Source organism: Parambassis ranga, chromosome 6 (assembly GCF_900634625.1).
Source record: "Parambassis ranga chromosome 6, fParRan2.1, whole genome shotgun sequence".
NCBI classification, from domain to species: domain Eukaryota; kingdom Metazoa; phylum Chordata; class Actinopteri; family Ambassidae; genus Parambassis; species Parambassis ranga.
In genome coordinates this window covers 9,518,217-9,533,685 of record NC_041027.1, presented here as the reverse complement: position 1 = coordinate 9,533,685, position 15,469 = coordinate 9,518,217, and the positions used below count along the sequence as shown (strand labels likewise).

General features: G+C 41.9%; 3 protein-coding genes across 4 annotated transcripts; 1 reads left to right on the top strand and 2 right to left on the bottom strand.

Moving 5' to 3' along the window:
* Positions 1-657: 657 nt before the first annotated feature.
* Positions 658-5,596, bottom strand: fan1 (FANCD2 and FANCI associated nuclease 1). Its single transcript, XM_028408534.1, has 13 exons — positions 4,212-5,596; positions 3,990-4,130; positions 3,627-3,828; positions 3,312-3,545; positions 3,092-3,223; positions 2,880-2,988; positions 2,672-2,791; positions 2,399-2,563; positions 2,156-2,318; positions 1,980-2,083; positions 1,713-1,907; positions 1,458-1,586; positions 658-1,358 (listed from the first exon to the last, which is right to left on the bottom strand). The coding sequence occupies exons 1-13, from the start codon at positions 5,344-5,346 to the stop codon at positions 1,221-1,223; spliced, it is 2,967 nt and encodes a 988-aa protein (XP_028264335.1). The 5' UTR covers positions 5,347-5,596; the 3' UTR covers positions 658-1,220.
* Positions 5,597-6,063: 467 nt separating this feature from the next.
* apba2a (amyloid beta (A4) precursor protein-binding, family A, member 2a) lies at positions 6,064-12,763 on the top strand. The gene is made up of 12 exons (XM_028408535.1): positions 6,064-6,124; positions 7,827-9,063; positions 9,258-9,365; positions 9,455-9,494; positions 9,562-9,707; positions 10,007-10,093; positions 10,163-10,348; positions 10,480-10,659; positions 10,740-10,952; positions 11,068-11,187; positions 11,352-11,492; positions 12,188-12,763. The coding sequence occupies exons 2-12, from the start codon at positions 7,858-7,860 to the stop codon at positions 12,257-12,259; spliced, it is 2,499 nt and encodes an 832-aa protein (XP_028264336.1). The 5' UTR covers positions 6,064-6,124; positions 7,827-7,857; the 3' UTR covers positions 12,260-12,763.
* Positions 12,764-13,013: 250 nt separating this feature from the next.
* Positions 13,014-15,466, bottom strand: duox2 (dual oxidase 2). 2 transcript variants are annotated; one of them, XM_028408367.1, is made up of 8 exons: positions 15,383-15,466; positions 14,809-14,987; positions 14,609-14,666; positions 14,389-14,523; positions 14,068-14,275; positions 13,764-13,978; positions 13,487-13,677; positions 13,014-13,396 (listed from the first exon to the last, which is right to left on the bottom strand). In XM_028408367.1, the coding sequence occupies exons 2-8, from the start codon at positions 14,953-14,955 to the stop codon at positions 13,385-13,387; spliced, it is 966 nt and encodes a 321-aa protein (XP_028264168.1). In that variant the 5' UTR covers positions 14,956-14,987; positions 15,383-15,466; the 3' UTR covers positions 13,014-13,384. The 2 variants fall into 2 exon arrangements, with proteins under 2 accessions (XP_028264168.1, XP_028264167.1); XM_028408366.1 differs by lacking the exon at positions 13,014-13,396 and having other exon boundaries at positions 13,424-13,677.
* Between the last annotated feature and the right edge of the window lie 3 nt (positions 15,467-15,469).

Sequence of the window (15,469 nt, the reverse complement as noted above, 5' to 3'; positions counted from 1 at the left end):
ATAAAAAGTTTTTTAACAAAGTCAGGTTATTATAATTATTCAATTGTTACATTTCAATTAATTTCAGGGGATTGCATATTATACTGAATTGTACAACTAAAACTTAAAATGGCAAACAGTATAATAATGATTCGGCCCCTGTTAAAGAAAACATCTCAAATCATTACTTGTCACTACAAAGAGGTGATTGATTTCTTTGAGGTTTTGGGTAAATTATTGCAAGTCAGCACTGTCTGAGAAGAAAACGGCCTCATCTCAACAGCTCATCATTCAAAGTTCACATGGAACATCGTAGCAACCCAGGAAAATGGTGCTTCCTCTTATAGCATGAAGAAGTGAGAAATTAAATCTAGCGAAGAGAACCTGGCTGGCTATCCCCCAGGAATGGCTCTATGAATTCCAAATGAACAAGGTGCTTCAACCTGAGAAGTGGATTTGGACCCCTTAAGACACCCCATGTTGTAGATTTGTGTGACACAACAGCAGTATAATGCATATGAGCTGAAAGATTTACAAGTCAACAATTTTATTTGTCATTCATCTTTCTCATTTCATAAGCAATGTGATATTTATGTGACTGACCAATTAGAACATTGTGTGAGAAACAACAAACTTCAGAGGAATTGAGATGCAGACAAATGACAATAGCTGGCCTGTAGCTTTACCTTTTTTTAATCAATGTTTAGTGGGAAAAATCACATATTTAGACAAATTATTACAGCAATTAGTGTAAAACAAACTCATAGAGCTGTTGTGAAATTTATAAGCAGCCAACTAAATCTGAGTTTTGGTTGCCTGGCAACCCAGCATCCTGAGACTACAGTGTTGCCAAAGAAAAGGAAACACCATTAGTTCTGTGGGGTGGTTGGAACCATTTTCAGTCATGCATCAGCTCTGTGAGCAAGCTATTTCTGGTCCTGGCAGCCCCCAGTGATGATCTTCATTTTATAATCTACATCTTCCTGATGAAGGCAGGGGCTTCCCTGATGACAGTGCCACATGTCACGAGGTACATTATATTCCCTGCTCTCAATACTGACGGCATGTCCGCTGCATGGAAGGTAAATTATGTTTTTAATTTTTACAGCATTCACTTGAAGCTAAAGCGCCACAATAATCCTCAGCAGGCGCTTTTCTTTCTAGAGTGTTTCTCTGCTATTGTTTTACTTTTGGCAACACTGTGATTCAGTAGCAGTCTTATCAGTCACACTTGTGTCTGCTTATTCCAGACGAGCTCCTCTGGCTCCAATGGCTGTCACGTGACACACCTCCACATCAGCACCCAGTTTCTGCAGCTCATCCAACCAGATTTGTTGCTTCTGGGACAGTCGGTCATTTGGGCCCTTCACCTCCACCAGCTAAATTAACAGAACATCCATTATCATTAGACTGAACTTATCATGTACCACAGAGCAGAATAGAAAACCTGTGAGGATGATTTGTGATTGTGATCTTACCTTGTAGCTGTTGTTTGAAGTGTTCCACACCACTAGATCAGGTAAACCTCCACGGCAGTGTCTATAGTCCTTGGTCATCCGTGCTATTACACCACTTAAGAAGGTTCCACCCAAGCATGCAACAAGCGACTACAAAGGTATATAGAATTATATTAATGCAATGTTGGTATCCACTATATCACATTTATCAGTGTATTAAACCTAATTGGTTTTTAAACCTGATTAGAAGATCATTTTAAGAGTGAGAGTAAATACCTGTGCCTGTTGTAGAGATGAGAAACGTTCCCAGTTGACCAGTGAACACACTTTACCCTCCTGAGAACTCCAGACATCTTCCAACATGTTATTTAGGGTTTCCACAGATGCCTCACCGAGTAACTGAACACGAGCCTCAATAGCCTCTTTTCTGTTCTCATAGAAAGAGTCTGTGTAAAGATCCAGCGGACATGTCTGTGAGGGGAAACAAACATGCGTTGAGCTTGAGTGGCATCTACAACAAAAGCTGTTCAGAGTTTAATTGACCTGATATGGGTTTCGGAAGACATCTGGAATACTCTCCATGAAAATTATGTCCCACAGCAAGAGAGCAAACAATGTTGAGAATGTTGAGCCCTCTCCATGGATTCCTGGTAAATAATAACATGCATTGTCACTCTTGAATAACGATATATTTAAACATGAGAAGAAAAGTTGTTTACCTTGGTCAAAACCTTGTTGTCTGTAATGGGCTAAAGACAGATCTTCCACAGAGCATATTACAGTGGCCGAAGTGCACTCTTCCCCCTCTTTGTTGGTTGTTAAAAGAAACTTTGACTTCCCCATGCCTCCCTCATGAGGAAACAGCTGTCCTCGAATGGTGACCTGCAGTCAAAAGTACAAACAAAAATTAAGACACCTCTGTTTTGAAACCCATGTAGAAATCAATACGGTGGCAGACTTACATGTTTAACATCTTGGACTTGAATAGTGGGCAGGTCTTTGAGTTGTAGGTGGTACTTTTTGCAGCTAGCAGACTCTTTCATCCTGACAGCTCTCTGATGGAGAGAGAGTTTATGTCCTGTGCGCACCAAAGGGTCGGAGAGCCCATCCCTGATAGCACGAATAGCCTGATAGGTAAAGGACACAGTCCACCAAATAAGGATAAAGCATATATTTTAGAGGACAATGTTAAATGAATATCTATGATGAACAGAAACAGATATCTTGGTGCTCACTTGCTCAGGTTTTTTGAGGTGCTGGTGAAGGTTTAATGCCAGTCTGTCCCACCAACGGCCACGACTGTCAGGGCAGTAAATGGACTGTGACAGTAAGGACCGCAGTTCTTCTACAGCTTCCTGTATCATAAAGGTAGACATGCAACATCTTTATGTCACTCTAAACTTTATATATTGTTATAGAAGTTAATGGATGGATTCAGAAAACCTCATATCGACGTAGTCTTTGTAAAATCTCTACCCCTCTGGATAAGATACGAGTGTAAGCCCAGCCTGTGGTGAAGCTGCGCAGGAAGACAGGCAGCTCCTCCTGGTGACTACATAATAAATAGTAATGTTAACATGAAGTATACAGGAGGGAATCTTTATCTCTGAGTTATAGATAAGACAAAAAAATGGGTGGATGTTTGGTGAACTCACCTGAGGTCATGGCTTTTCCTTAGCTCTTGCCAGACATTTTTGGCACCAGTGTAAAGGTCCAAGGCCATCTCCCACTGACCACCCTGCATAGCTGCAATCACCTCTTGCAGGGTACGCATTGATGCTTCATATCTAGCACGAGGCATGGAGTCATGAGTATTTATCCATGTCTGCCCTGCATAAATACAATATTAAAAAAGTAATTTTAGAAGATCCTCACCTAATAAGGTCCTCTCTGTCCTGAAAGACCTTGGCTGCACGCTGTACTGTGTAGTCTGGGAAGGCCAGACGTCCAGAGTTAACCAGCAGGATGGTAAAAAGCTGACTCTGTCCTCCTGCAGCCATCTCCTCCTCATCCATACTGTCAGTAAGAGAGAAAAGCAGAAGGATGCGAGAGAAGACAGCCCGGGGACCACGACAGAGACGCACACAGGAACCTGCAAGCTGTTTTGCCCTTTTAAAGAAAAAAAAACAGTTGAAATCATCACTGCAACACTAGTACTGTGCATAAACAAAGTGTTAGTAATCATCTCACCGTCTGAGGATGACGGCTCCAATGTTGTTTTTGGAAGCAGCCATAGAGAAGAGAGACTTCTGCCTGCTTAGACGGAGAAGCCCATCCACTATCTGCTGTTTCTGAGTTGCAGAGCTGCCCAGATGAAAAGTCTTAGCCAGAGCTTTGAGTTCTGGAGCTGGCAGAAGATCCAGAGCCTCACACAGGTCATCGAGGTCATTCTCTTAGAGTTGCAAAAAATAGAACATATATAAATATATATATCTAAATAAGATAAATAAGAAGTGTAAATCAAACATTGCAGTATTTTTAGGCCTTAAGGAAGAATAATATCAGGAGAAACATGAAGAAACACAGTTGACAATAAAAACTGAGCTAATTTACCTGACTGTAGAAAACCACTTTGAACCAGCTCCTGTGTTATGGGTCCCAGATCACTGCTTATCTCTTCATAATCCAGTTTATTTACCTGAAGCCATTTCAGTTTTCTCTGAAAAAGTCTCACATACAGCTTCTGTCCCATAACTTTGAAAGAGATACATGCAAACAATTATAACACTTGTCAAGATGTTTTTATTGCAATTACTGAGTGATAATTCATCATACCTGAGAGCTTCTCAAAAGAATGTATGAGTGACATATCTTCCTGGTTGAACAATACCCTGTCATCCTCATTCTCCAGCACAGCGTGCAGTACAGTCCGGAAGTTACGGAGGTAATAAGGAAGCCATGGAGTGTGAGAGCTCTGGTCATTGTTGGTGTTCTCAGCAGCAGCAGGCACTGTCACTGAAACTTTACTGATACCTGCAGCACTTTCCTCATCAACTTCATCTGAACTCAAAGGTGGGTCACCACAAGTAGCAGCAGCTATCTCTGTGTTATACAGGTTAGTACCAGCTGTACTTCCACAGGACAGCGTGTCCTCTTTTTTTCTATCACTCCTCTTGTATTTTGCTTTCTTTTGGAGAACACTGGAAGTCATTTCCTTTTTTCTCTTTGAGGGTTTAGAGGGAGAAGTGTGTTGCATTGAAGTAACCTGCTTTTGAACAGTATCTGATTTAGATGCATTGTGTTCAAGATTATGTCCTTTTTCTGAACATGATGGATCTTCCATTGCAGCAGGACTGTCTATGCTGGTAGTTGTGACAGTCACACACTCTTGTTTGTCTTCAAAAATTAAAATATTTTCTTTTTGTGAACTATTGAGTGTCTCTTCAAGTTCATTTTTATCCTCTGCCTGTATCTTCTCAGGTAAATTATGACGTTTTCTAGATAACTTTGAGGAAAGACTTCCCAGGTCTATAGTTCTGACTACAGTTTTGCTGTGTATTTCCCGTGATGCCTGCTCAGAGTTGTTCTTTTTGAAATAGGGACTTGTTTTGGTCTCTTTGACCTCTTCTTCCACATTTCGATCCAGTTCTGGCGACTTCGGGAGATTCCTTCTGAGTGACAGCTGGGTGCTTGACACAACACTATTACTTGCTGAGGCGACAGTGCTGTCTCCTCTCTCAAAGTTCTGACATTGCAAATCAATATGCTCATTGATCCTAAATCTGGGTACTAAATGGCCACACAGGGGGCAGGCCAGCTTCTGTGGAGGCGGGGTGCTGAAGAACGACGTGATCGGTGTGGTGCTGGTGGCAGCTCTGGCAGAAGTCCCAGCTTTGACATTGTTTCTCTTCTTGCTTTTTGAAAAAGATAAACTCTGCCTGAGCTTGTCTTGGTTTGCTCTCTCGGTCATGTTGCAGGTGGCAGCCGTGTTGTTGAATGGAAACAATGTTTTTAGCCTCTTTAGTTAGCATACTCTTGAATAGAAATAGTCCATGGTAAATGAAAACGTTTAACGCTAACTAAATGCTAACAAAATACTTCGTTTAAAATGGCTTTTGGTGTTTTGGTGCACACGCATCCCGAAACGCACAAAAACAATTAAAACGGGTTGAAAATGTTAGCTGACATACCGGGTGCACGCTGTAGGAGAGCTGTTTCCGATTGACAACAATCCCGCTTTTGAGGCGTAACCAGTAGAACACAGAGCAAGTCTAAGGATGTCGAATCGATTTCTGATACATGTATATTTTCTTAAAAAAAACGAAGATTTTAAAGTAAAGTAAGTAAAAATGTCATCAAAAGTGCAATGTTTTGTGCATGTCTTTTCAGATATAATATTATTAATAACTATTACAATGGAAATATATTAAACAGTACATGTTGATGTGTGGTTTTAAAGCCTTTAGTTACGCCTTGTTACTGTTAAATGTAAGAAATATAAGTAATGATTTAAACTAAACTGATATAGACCAGTAATTTTGTGCAGTCATTATTATTGCTTTGGCATTGTGTTACGTTGTGCAGCAGAGCAGACGGCAGTAAGCACATGATGGGGGGTGTATTTTCTACACAGGTTCCTGGGCTGCTGTGCGGCTTTTATTTAAAAATCACCATTCAGGAGAGCAATCTGATCTGATCAGCAATCGGGCATTCTGTAGGGAGGAGGGCCGCCCACAGGACTGATGTCGGTAAGTGGCTCACAGATGTATCTATGTATATATGTGAATCTAATAGTGCTGCATGTAGGCCTGTTCGGTAGAAAACAAAGCTGGATGTGCTCCTGTGGTACATCAGTCCAGCATGGTGCAGTCTCGATGCTTCAAATCAAGGTCGATGTGAATTGCAGCAGCAGCAGTGGGATAATAGGATGTTTCCAGATGGCAAAACCACGAGAGTGAGTGTGTGCCTGTGTGTGTGTGTGTAGGAAGGGAGGCAGCTATATGCGCAGGAAAATCATATATCCGATTATCTTATCGACATTTTAGGCAGATGGAGATGCGGTGTCCACTTGTGGGGAGACCACAACAACCACCCCTGCAGCTGCGGCAAAAGTTCGGCGTAATGGGTTTATAAAATACCACAGCACGCCTTGGGCAGGGCAGAGGCAAGACAAATACTGAACCTCCGCACACTGTAATGAACCCTATTGTTTTAATTAGCAGTTCAGCACCATGGAGAGGTCATGATTAGGTCTATAAACTGGGATTATAGGTTTTTGTCCTCAATCCCTGTTTGAATTATAATCTGATAAACATCGCGTACAGAGTGTTGAACCACATCCAGAAGCCCAGACAGCACTTCAGCCACACGCTTCATGTTTAGATGAGGGTGTTGATGACATGTTTGGACAGGGCGTGTAGCAAACCGCTGCTCTGTGTGTTAGCTCCAGCACATTCAGTGCTAATCCAGTGATGAATCCTCAGCACTATCATCATTTTCTTTGTATGGAAAAAAAAATTGATGATATCAATAATCGAAAATAGAAAAAGAATAGAAAATAGTACCTCGTAAATATGTGTATATATGAGTAAGATCAGTAGTATTTTAGTAGATTTTACCATACATGTTTGCCTCTTTTGCTTTTGTTAAATGCTTCTCGTAGTGTAACTGTAGGTCTGTAAATTTTGGGGCTGAAAAAATATGTCTTATCTGTTGAATGCCAGAGGAAAGTCTTCCCAGAGACAAACATTACCATTTTAAACTCAAGATCCAACTAACAAAACTAGAAAATATTCCGTTTTGATTAGCTGAATTTTCTACTTCTAACACAATAGCTCTATAGTACTCTGTCATGAACTTTGATTTTCAGGGACACTCCTTGCTTTACAATTTATTGCAGTGCAATGCAAATATCTAGGACATAGTTGGTGGACATCAGCTACAGTAATCATATTTTCTACATTCCAGGGATGAATTATTTGTACATGTAGAGGTAAACTACAGATGTTGCAGTTGCAGTGCAGTTTTATGGCAGATTTCCTGTTCTGCAGTACATCAAGACAAAATTAGAGCAGACACAACCAAACAAGATGACAGATAGCAAACAGCATCACAGACAAAAGGACTAAGACAGTGTAGATGTCTGTTCTTAGAGCAGGGGCTGTCTCTCTGTGTGCATGTTTAAAGAGTGACACAGAGATATTCACCTTAATAAAAAATTAAGGTTTTAGATTTTTTCAGATTTTTTTAAAGTACAGGTAAAGAAATTTGACCCATATCTTTTTTAAAATGTGTTAAAAGATGCTCTGCAAGTGATCTATTGAGTTGTATGGTCTTAGATTACCTTTGGTTGGCTGATTTCCTCATTTATTTAGTTTAAATGATTAAACATATCTTATTCATATATAAAAACAACTATAACTAAGTATGATTATCTATTGTTGTTCACAGGGCTTAGGGTAGTGGGCGTGAGGGGCCAGTTATGGCTCATGGAAAGAAGCCAGGAACAATTTCCAAAATTTTGGCTCCTAGCTCTTCTCCGTGTCCCAGTCCACGACTTACAAAGCCGAGCCAGGAAGAGCAGAGAGGTTTGGCGACGGAGGTGACTGAGCATCCACCGTGTACTTTGAAGGATGACAACAATGGCCAGCTGACTCCTTCTGTTTCTGCAAACCACTATTACATGAGTTGTGACCCTAGTCCAGAGGACATGGACGACACCTGCTCTGAGTACGACAACGTGGGCTCCGATGTCGAGCAGGATTATGATGAGGTGCTGCATCTGAACAGAGAGGGCATCGTGGACATGCAGTATTACAAACAGTACTGTCCCGAGGATGGTGGCTATGTTAAGCATGCAGTAGGTGATAATATTAATGAGAACAGCAGCACTCCTAAACAGACCACCCCCAGACCTCGACACAGCACAGAAACATGTGAGGTATCACAATCAGACACTAAGCCGTACAAGGTAGCCCGTCACTTCAGGTCACACTGCACCATGATACCTGGGGATGAAGCAGAGGGGAGTGTGAAGAGCCCAGAGGACAGGTTCTTCTTCAGTGATGGAGATGACATGGAAGAGGTGCTGGACGGGGCTAAATTTATAGAGGATTTAGAAGAGGCAGAGAATAATGTTCCAAGCCAGAGCAGGCTTTATCAGGCCAATGAGAATGAAAGGATTAAACAGGGAGGTGATGAAAAAGAAAGAGAAGAAGACACTCGAGCTACAAGAAGCCAGAATGTCCGAGCAGCCAGTAAGAAATGTGAGTCATCTCACATGGGTTCAAAGGAGAAGGAGCGGCAGGGTCAAGCACGAGTAAGGAGGGGAACAGGAGAGGATGTTGAGCACATTGTTTCTGGGATCAAAGGATGCATGGCCAACAGTGCAGAGCAGCGTCCAAAGACTGTCTCCAAGGACTGCAAAAAGGCCGCCGTGCGGACCAAAGCTAGGGCCACTGGTTCCAGTAAGCAACATCCTCCGCCGCCGCCTCGCCACTCTCATGCTCAGCCACCTGCCCAGCCTCACAGAGAAACTCCTCCTGTTCCCATACCCAGCTCCTCCAATGCCAGCACCCGGGAGAGTGAACCCAGAGTTATCAAACAATCCCTGGCTCCTCATCTCACTCTCGAACAACAGAGGGAGCCTCTTGAGGAGAGACAGAGACGGCCAGAGAAACCCCAGCAGGTAAACAATGCAAATGGGGCAGGTCTTTGTCAGAGCGTGTCCCCTGTGGCTTGTGATTGTAAATGATTGTACTCATTCCACCACCAATGAACCCCAGAGTGAATTCATTTTAATTACACGCATATTCCCCACTGAGTTATCATCTGCTCAGCACAACATTAAAAACATGACTTAAAGCAGATGTTTGTTTACAGCAGGTTGAGAAGCCAAGCACAGCTGTAATGCCCGAGGACGTGCCAGTGCCGCCAAAGAGGCCTCAGTGTCCGGAGGTCATACCTGCAGAGGAGGGCAACAGTCCCAAGGTAACTGCAATACCAGGTTTTTGTAGCTTCTGTGTATGATCTTCATGAAACATTTAGCTTTGGTTTCTAATTTCCCTTTTTTTTGGTAGAAAACACAGGAGGCTGCTTCTTTCCCCAGCTTTGAGGACGGTAAATATCACAGAAATGTCTTATATCTCACATTTATTCAGCACATTACAGTGTTCTCTTTGCATAGTCCCAGGTCCCTGTGAGCCAGAAGATCTTATTGATGGAATCATCTTTGCTGCTAACTATCTTGGCTACACTCAGGTGTTGTCTGATAAAAATCCATCCAAGTCTGTCCGCATGTCCCAGGCCCATGAAGCCGTCAGCCGTGTTAAGGTAAGCAATCAGAGATGTATGTTGTTTGCTCTTCTCAGTCTGTTTTTAAAGAGGAGTGATCATGTGATGTACATGTATGCTTATTCCTAAAGTGCTTTTTCTGTATGTTTCAATGAATCAGTATGTGTGTTTCCAGCTGATCTAACTCATGTGTGTGCAGTTCATTCATTCACCACACAGTGGTGCTGTGACTTTTTCCTGCTCATCTCTCCCTCACATTAGTGTTGTAATACTAAGCTAGAGGTTTCAATTGACACACAGAAACAGAAACGGACTGATTTAAATAATGTTTATTTCAGAGCCAAGATGAAGACTCTCAGATGATGACAGAAGTGGACTTATTTATCTCCACTAAAGCTGTCAAAGTGCTGAATGCTGACACACAGGTTAGTCTCTGTTAGATCTGGATCTATGTGGAGCTTCAGCCTCTTCATTTACTTTTTTGCCTTCTGCAGGAGACGATGATGGACAGTGCCTTGCGGACAATCTCCTATATCGCTGACATTGGCAGCATTGTGGTCCTGATGGCGCGGAGGCGTATGTCTCAGGCCTCATCAGAGGATTTCTCTGAAACTTCTGACTCTACAAGTGAAGGGAAGAGTCAGTACAGGATGATCTGCTATGTCTTTGAGTCAGAGGATGTAAGTAATTTGTTTAGTTCATTTGTTTTTAGATATCCGTTCCCTAGTCTCTCAAACTGCTGTGATTTCTCTCACTTCCTGGGATAGCCTTTCTGCTGAGTAGTTCTCCCCAAACGCTCCCCTTCCCATAGGCACAGCTAATCGCACAGTCCATTGGTCAGGCCTTCAGTGTGGCATACAGAGAGTTCCTGCGAGCCAATGGCATCAACCCGACCGACTTGAGCCAGAAACAATACAGTGACATCATCAACTCCCAGGAAATGTACCACGATGACCTCGTCCATTTCTCAAACTCAGACAACTGTAAAGAGGTGTGACATTTTCTATTTTGCTGCAGGGAAAGGTTGGATGATAACTGATGGATATGATGCCTTTTTTCTGTGTATTCCAGCTGTACGTGGAGAAGCAGAAAGGAGAGAGCCTGGGTGTGGTAATAGTGGAGTCGGGCTGGGGTTCCATTCTGCCTACTGTCATCCTGGCCAGTATGCTGAACAGTGGCCCCGCCGCTCGCTCTGGAAAACTCAGTGTGGGGGACCAGATTATGTCCATCAATGACACCAGTCTGGTGGGGTTGCCACTGGCAACCTGTCAGGGCATCATCAAGGTATGGTGCAAAACAGGCACAGAATAAACATATTGCTAAGCAGTGCGGAAAAATGAAATCTGTTTTCATTGTTGTTTCTGAACTTTTCACATGAAATGTGTTTTCGAACCAATAGGGCCTGAAGAATCAAATGAAGGTGAAGCTGAGCATCGTGAGCTGCCCTCCTGTCACCACCGTCCTCATCAAGAGACCTGATCTTAAATTCCAGCTCGGCTTCAGTGTTCAGAATGGCATTGTGAGTAAGCTCTTGTCAGTAGATCGTACAACACTTTAACTTTAGGTTGAGACTGAATAAAGAGCTGGGAGTGTCTGCAGAGTGGCAGAGCAGCGTTTAATATGCTGTTTTTAAGCCTCCCTGCTGTGGTAATCACAGGTTTCTCTTGTCTTTGACATTCTCAGATCTGCAGTCTGATGCGAGGAGGTATTGCTGAGCGAGGGGGCGTTCGTGTCGGACACAGGATCATTGAGATAAACGGTCAGAGTGTGGTTGCCATGGCACATGAGAAGATTGTTCAAACGCTGTCTGTGTCAGTGGGTGAGGTAAGAACTCACACGCAAGTTTGCATGCATGTTTTTTAGTGATGGCTATAAAGCACAAACGCAGGCCTTTAAGTCCTTTGATAAAATACACAAAAAAGGAGTGGGTAAATATTTGTGCAGCAGACAAGGATAAATCGGGACACACCTGTCTGTGTGTATTTCCTATTACAATGAAGAGTCCACTTAGTAATTTCAAAAGGAACTGCTTGCAAAGGAGTGCTTTAAAGGAACTCATAAGAAAGTCGGGCTACAAAACCTTTATAAAAGCCATCACATGTTCTTTTGTTGCACATCATATTAACTCATCATCATCTGTTTCATATTCTCCGTACACAATGAGGGTGATAGCTATATCTAACTATAGTTAGGTGAGGCAAATGTTGTTCATTAATAGAACTCTGGATGAGCTTTTTTTAAAGATTATTTACTGGAACCAGGGTGGAGAAGGGATGACATGTGGCAAATTTTTTGTAAATTTTTTTTGTAATTCATTTTTTTTCAAATTCAGTATCTCTAAGTATACACATATAATGCTATTAAAACCAGAAAAGTTTATTAATCGTCAGTAATGCATGCATGCGAGGACTCTTCTGGCACAGCGGGAAGTAATTTAGGCCTGAACTCAAGTGGCGTGTTTACAGCTGTGCGTCTGTAAAAGGGTTCTTAAGTTGATGATGATCATCTCTGCCTCTCAGATCAACATGAAGACGATGCCTGCTGTGATGTTCAGGCTGCTGACGGGACAGGAGACGCCTATCTACATTTAGAGAGCCCTGCATGGATCAGCCCACTGTAGTTCTGCATGTCGGGCTGCGTGGAGGTGATGGGACAGGTGGCTCGGTGGGAGGAGGATAATTTATTTTTCTATCATTTTATTTTTTTCGCCTCTTGTTGCAATGCTGTAAAGAACATCCAACTCTCATTTTCAGGTTTTATCTTGAATTACATTGGCATAATGGCCTTATAACATGAATACTCTGTCTGTAGTACTGTATGTGAGTTTATGGTGTTGAAGAGAAGTAGCTTTATGGTCATGATTATTTTCTTATGAAGAGATAAATTAGTACATTTATTTTTTATTTAGTCATTTTTATAATGTGTATGGAGTTTAAACTTGTACTTCTACTGTAAATACTTCAGATTACTCAAGGACTTGGTTGGAAACGCCATATTACTCCTACAGTATATGCATGTGATTATGAAGAATTACTGACCAGGGAGTCATTCTCAACCTGACATGATTATCTATTACATTAAGTATTAAAAGAAATGATAATAATATGCTGTACAAAGGCACTGAACTCTGTGTATTATGGTGACGCTGAAGGCCAAAGACACAACTACTTTTCAAAAACAAACAGTACGGCTGATCATTTACGGTACCTTTACAAGAGCGTACAAGAATGTATCATAATATACATTACTGGATGAATGTAATGTTAGAACACATTGAAAATACAATCTCACTGCTGAAAGCTTGGTTTGTATTCATTTTATTAAGTTGCAAAAACAAGGCTCATAAAACATGCAGGACATAAAATACTTTAGTTTGTCTGAGCATGTTTTCACATTCACTTAGATCCTCAGAGGGTCATCTGCTCACAAACTGTGCACAAATCCAGAATGCAAAGCAAAAACAGTAATCAGTGTTACACTATATTTTCTCATATTTCCTTTAAATTGGAGGTTAACAGGCCTATCATCCATATTAATCCTAGAATATACACACATACATGTATTTACAACTAGAGCAACCATGAACTTCACAAACGTATTTACACTCACAGGCTCACATACAACAGGTGTGAAATGAGATGAGATGAGACATTCAGCAACAATATTTTCAAGTAATAACTGGAAAGAAAAGCTCCCTGAGGGGAATCTGGACAACTTCATATATGTTCCTGAAACACAGATAAAACAGTGGGTGACTAATTAATATAAAGGGAAGCAAAATGTGATGACTGTGACAAAAGGAAAAGGCACCAGCTTACCGCTGTAACTGCTGATGTCAGAGGTGGAATTGTCACTCCGTCAAGGAAAACTGAATTCAGGTAGCCCTCTCCATGGGAAAAGTCGTCATCCTCGCAGCTGTCGACGCCGACGCTGAAGGCCTCTTTCATCTTCTCTGGCATCAGAAAGTTGAACATCATCACAAGAATCCCGATGATGGTGCACAGCACGCCTGGAAGTCACCTTAGTTAGTAGGAGTCACATGTCCCCAGCAGGTTAAAGGTGCTAAATAACATATATGCAGCTTTGTGTGTTTACCTGTAGCCAGAGCCAGCCAGAATGAATGACTGTATTCAGTTTCAAAGGAGTCTGTTCCTATGGAGAAGACACACTGAGGCACGTTCATGATGGTGGAGAAGGAAGCCATGGAGAAGAAAATGAAGGCAGCGGTCGCCATCATCATGTACGCAGCGTACAGAATGACCGGCATGGAGAAGAGGATGTTTGCGAGCATCCAGCAGCAGAACGCTGTCCTGTGAAGTTATTTAATTTGTGACACTTTAATATATATAAAAAAAATGACTGAATAATATATGAGACTAAATGAGTTTCAGATAATCACCAGAGAGTCGCAGAGGCGTAGCGTCCGGAGTATCTGTACTGGAAGATGAGACCACATGGGCTGCTCAGGGTGAACTTCTCAGCGATGTACAGGATGGGGTTGGGTAGACCTTTCTCCAGAGCTTCCTCATACTCTTCTTCAATAGTGTCATGCCAGCTGAACATCTCATTGTAGTCAATGGTCTCATTGAATTGCACAACAGGATTCCCTAAGAGAGAGAAAGAGGATGATGTATGCTGTATGACAAAGACTACGTTAATCCATTTAAGTGTTTTTATGACCTGAATGTTTCAGGAGGATTTTTCAACAACAATGACTCACCTTTAAGTGTGACATTAATGCCGTACAGTCCGACGTGCAGGCCGATCTCAGCGTTAACCACTGCGTTGCTGAAAGACTTGTAGGTGGCGTTTGTGGTCATTCTGGCCTCAGCCCAGTCGCTCGTAAAGTTGAGTGCTGCAGAAAACAAACAAGCAATTTAAAATAATGATGGCAGGAAAATCTGTACATTTATTTTTAATGATAAGAACAGGAAACTCACCCACTATCACCCCTCCGATGAACAAGCTGATGATTATCCTGAACATCCAGAACAGCCGCTGATAAGAGGAAAATAGAATTGAAAGCATTTAAATGAATTTAAACAGAACGCTATTTTAATAATAAGCATACAAACTAGAGCAGAGAAAGAGAATAATCTCTGTGTCATGTTTACTTTAGTAACTCATGGGTTGCACTCACCGACTTCCCTCGTATCCCAGGCAGAATGAGAAGAAGACTGACTGATAGCACAAGGAAAACCAGAATAATGGTGAGCAAGCTGCCACTGAAGATGAAGGAAGTCCTTTGTTGGTGGTAGAATGGGTAAATGTCATCGTAGAAAGTCATCTTAGCTCCTGATCTCACGGACACAGCACAGACTAGACGGTGTAACAGAGAAGACAGTGTTAGTGGAAGGTTCTCAGTTTCCTCCTGATGCAGAGATAGCTGCTCCTGTTACTTACAACTGATAAGAGATGCTACATTACTACCACAATGTAACGTGGCACATGATTAAGCACAAGCAAGCTGAACTTATGCAAAAGTGCCAAACTTTGTCTGGCTCAGTGTGAGAGAGAGAGAGAGAGACATGTGTCTGCATCATACTGCACAAAGGCACGCAATCCTACATCCTAGCCATGTGACCAGGTCAGTCAATTTAATGTAAATGTGTCCACTTTAAATCATCTCCTTTCTGATTTTAAATCACTTATTTAAATGAAAATGTGTTAATAAAATCTCTAATTAGAGAATCTAAAAAAAGAATGAGTCTTACCTGAAGGTTAAAGGACGAGGACTGAAGAAGAGAGTGAAGTGTGAATGTTGAGGGAACATACACTTCCTTCTTTTATAGCAGCGGCCC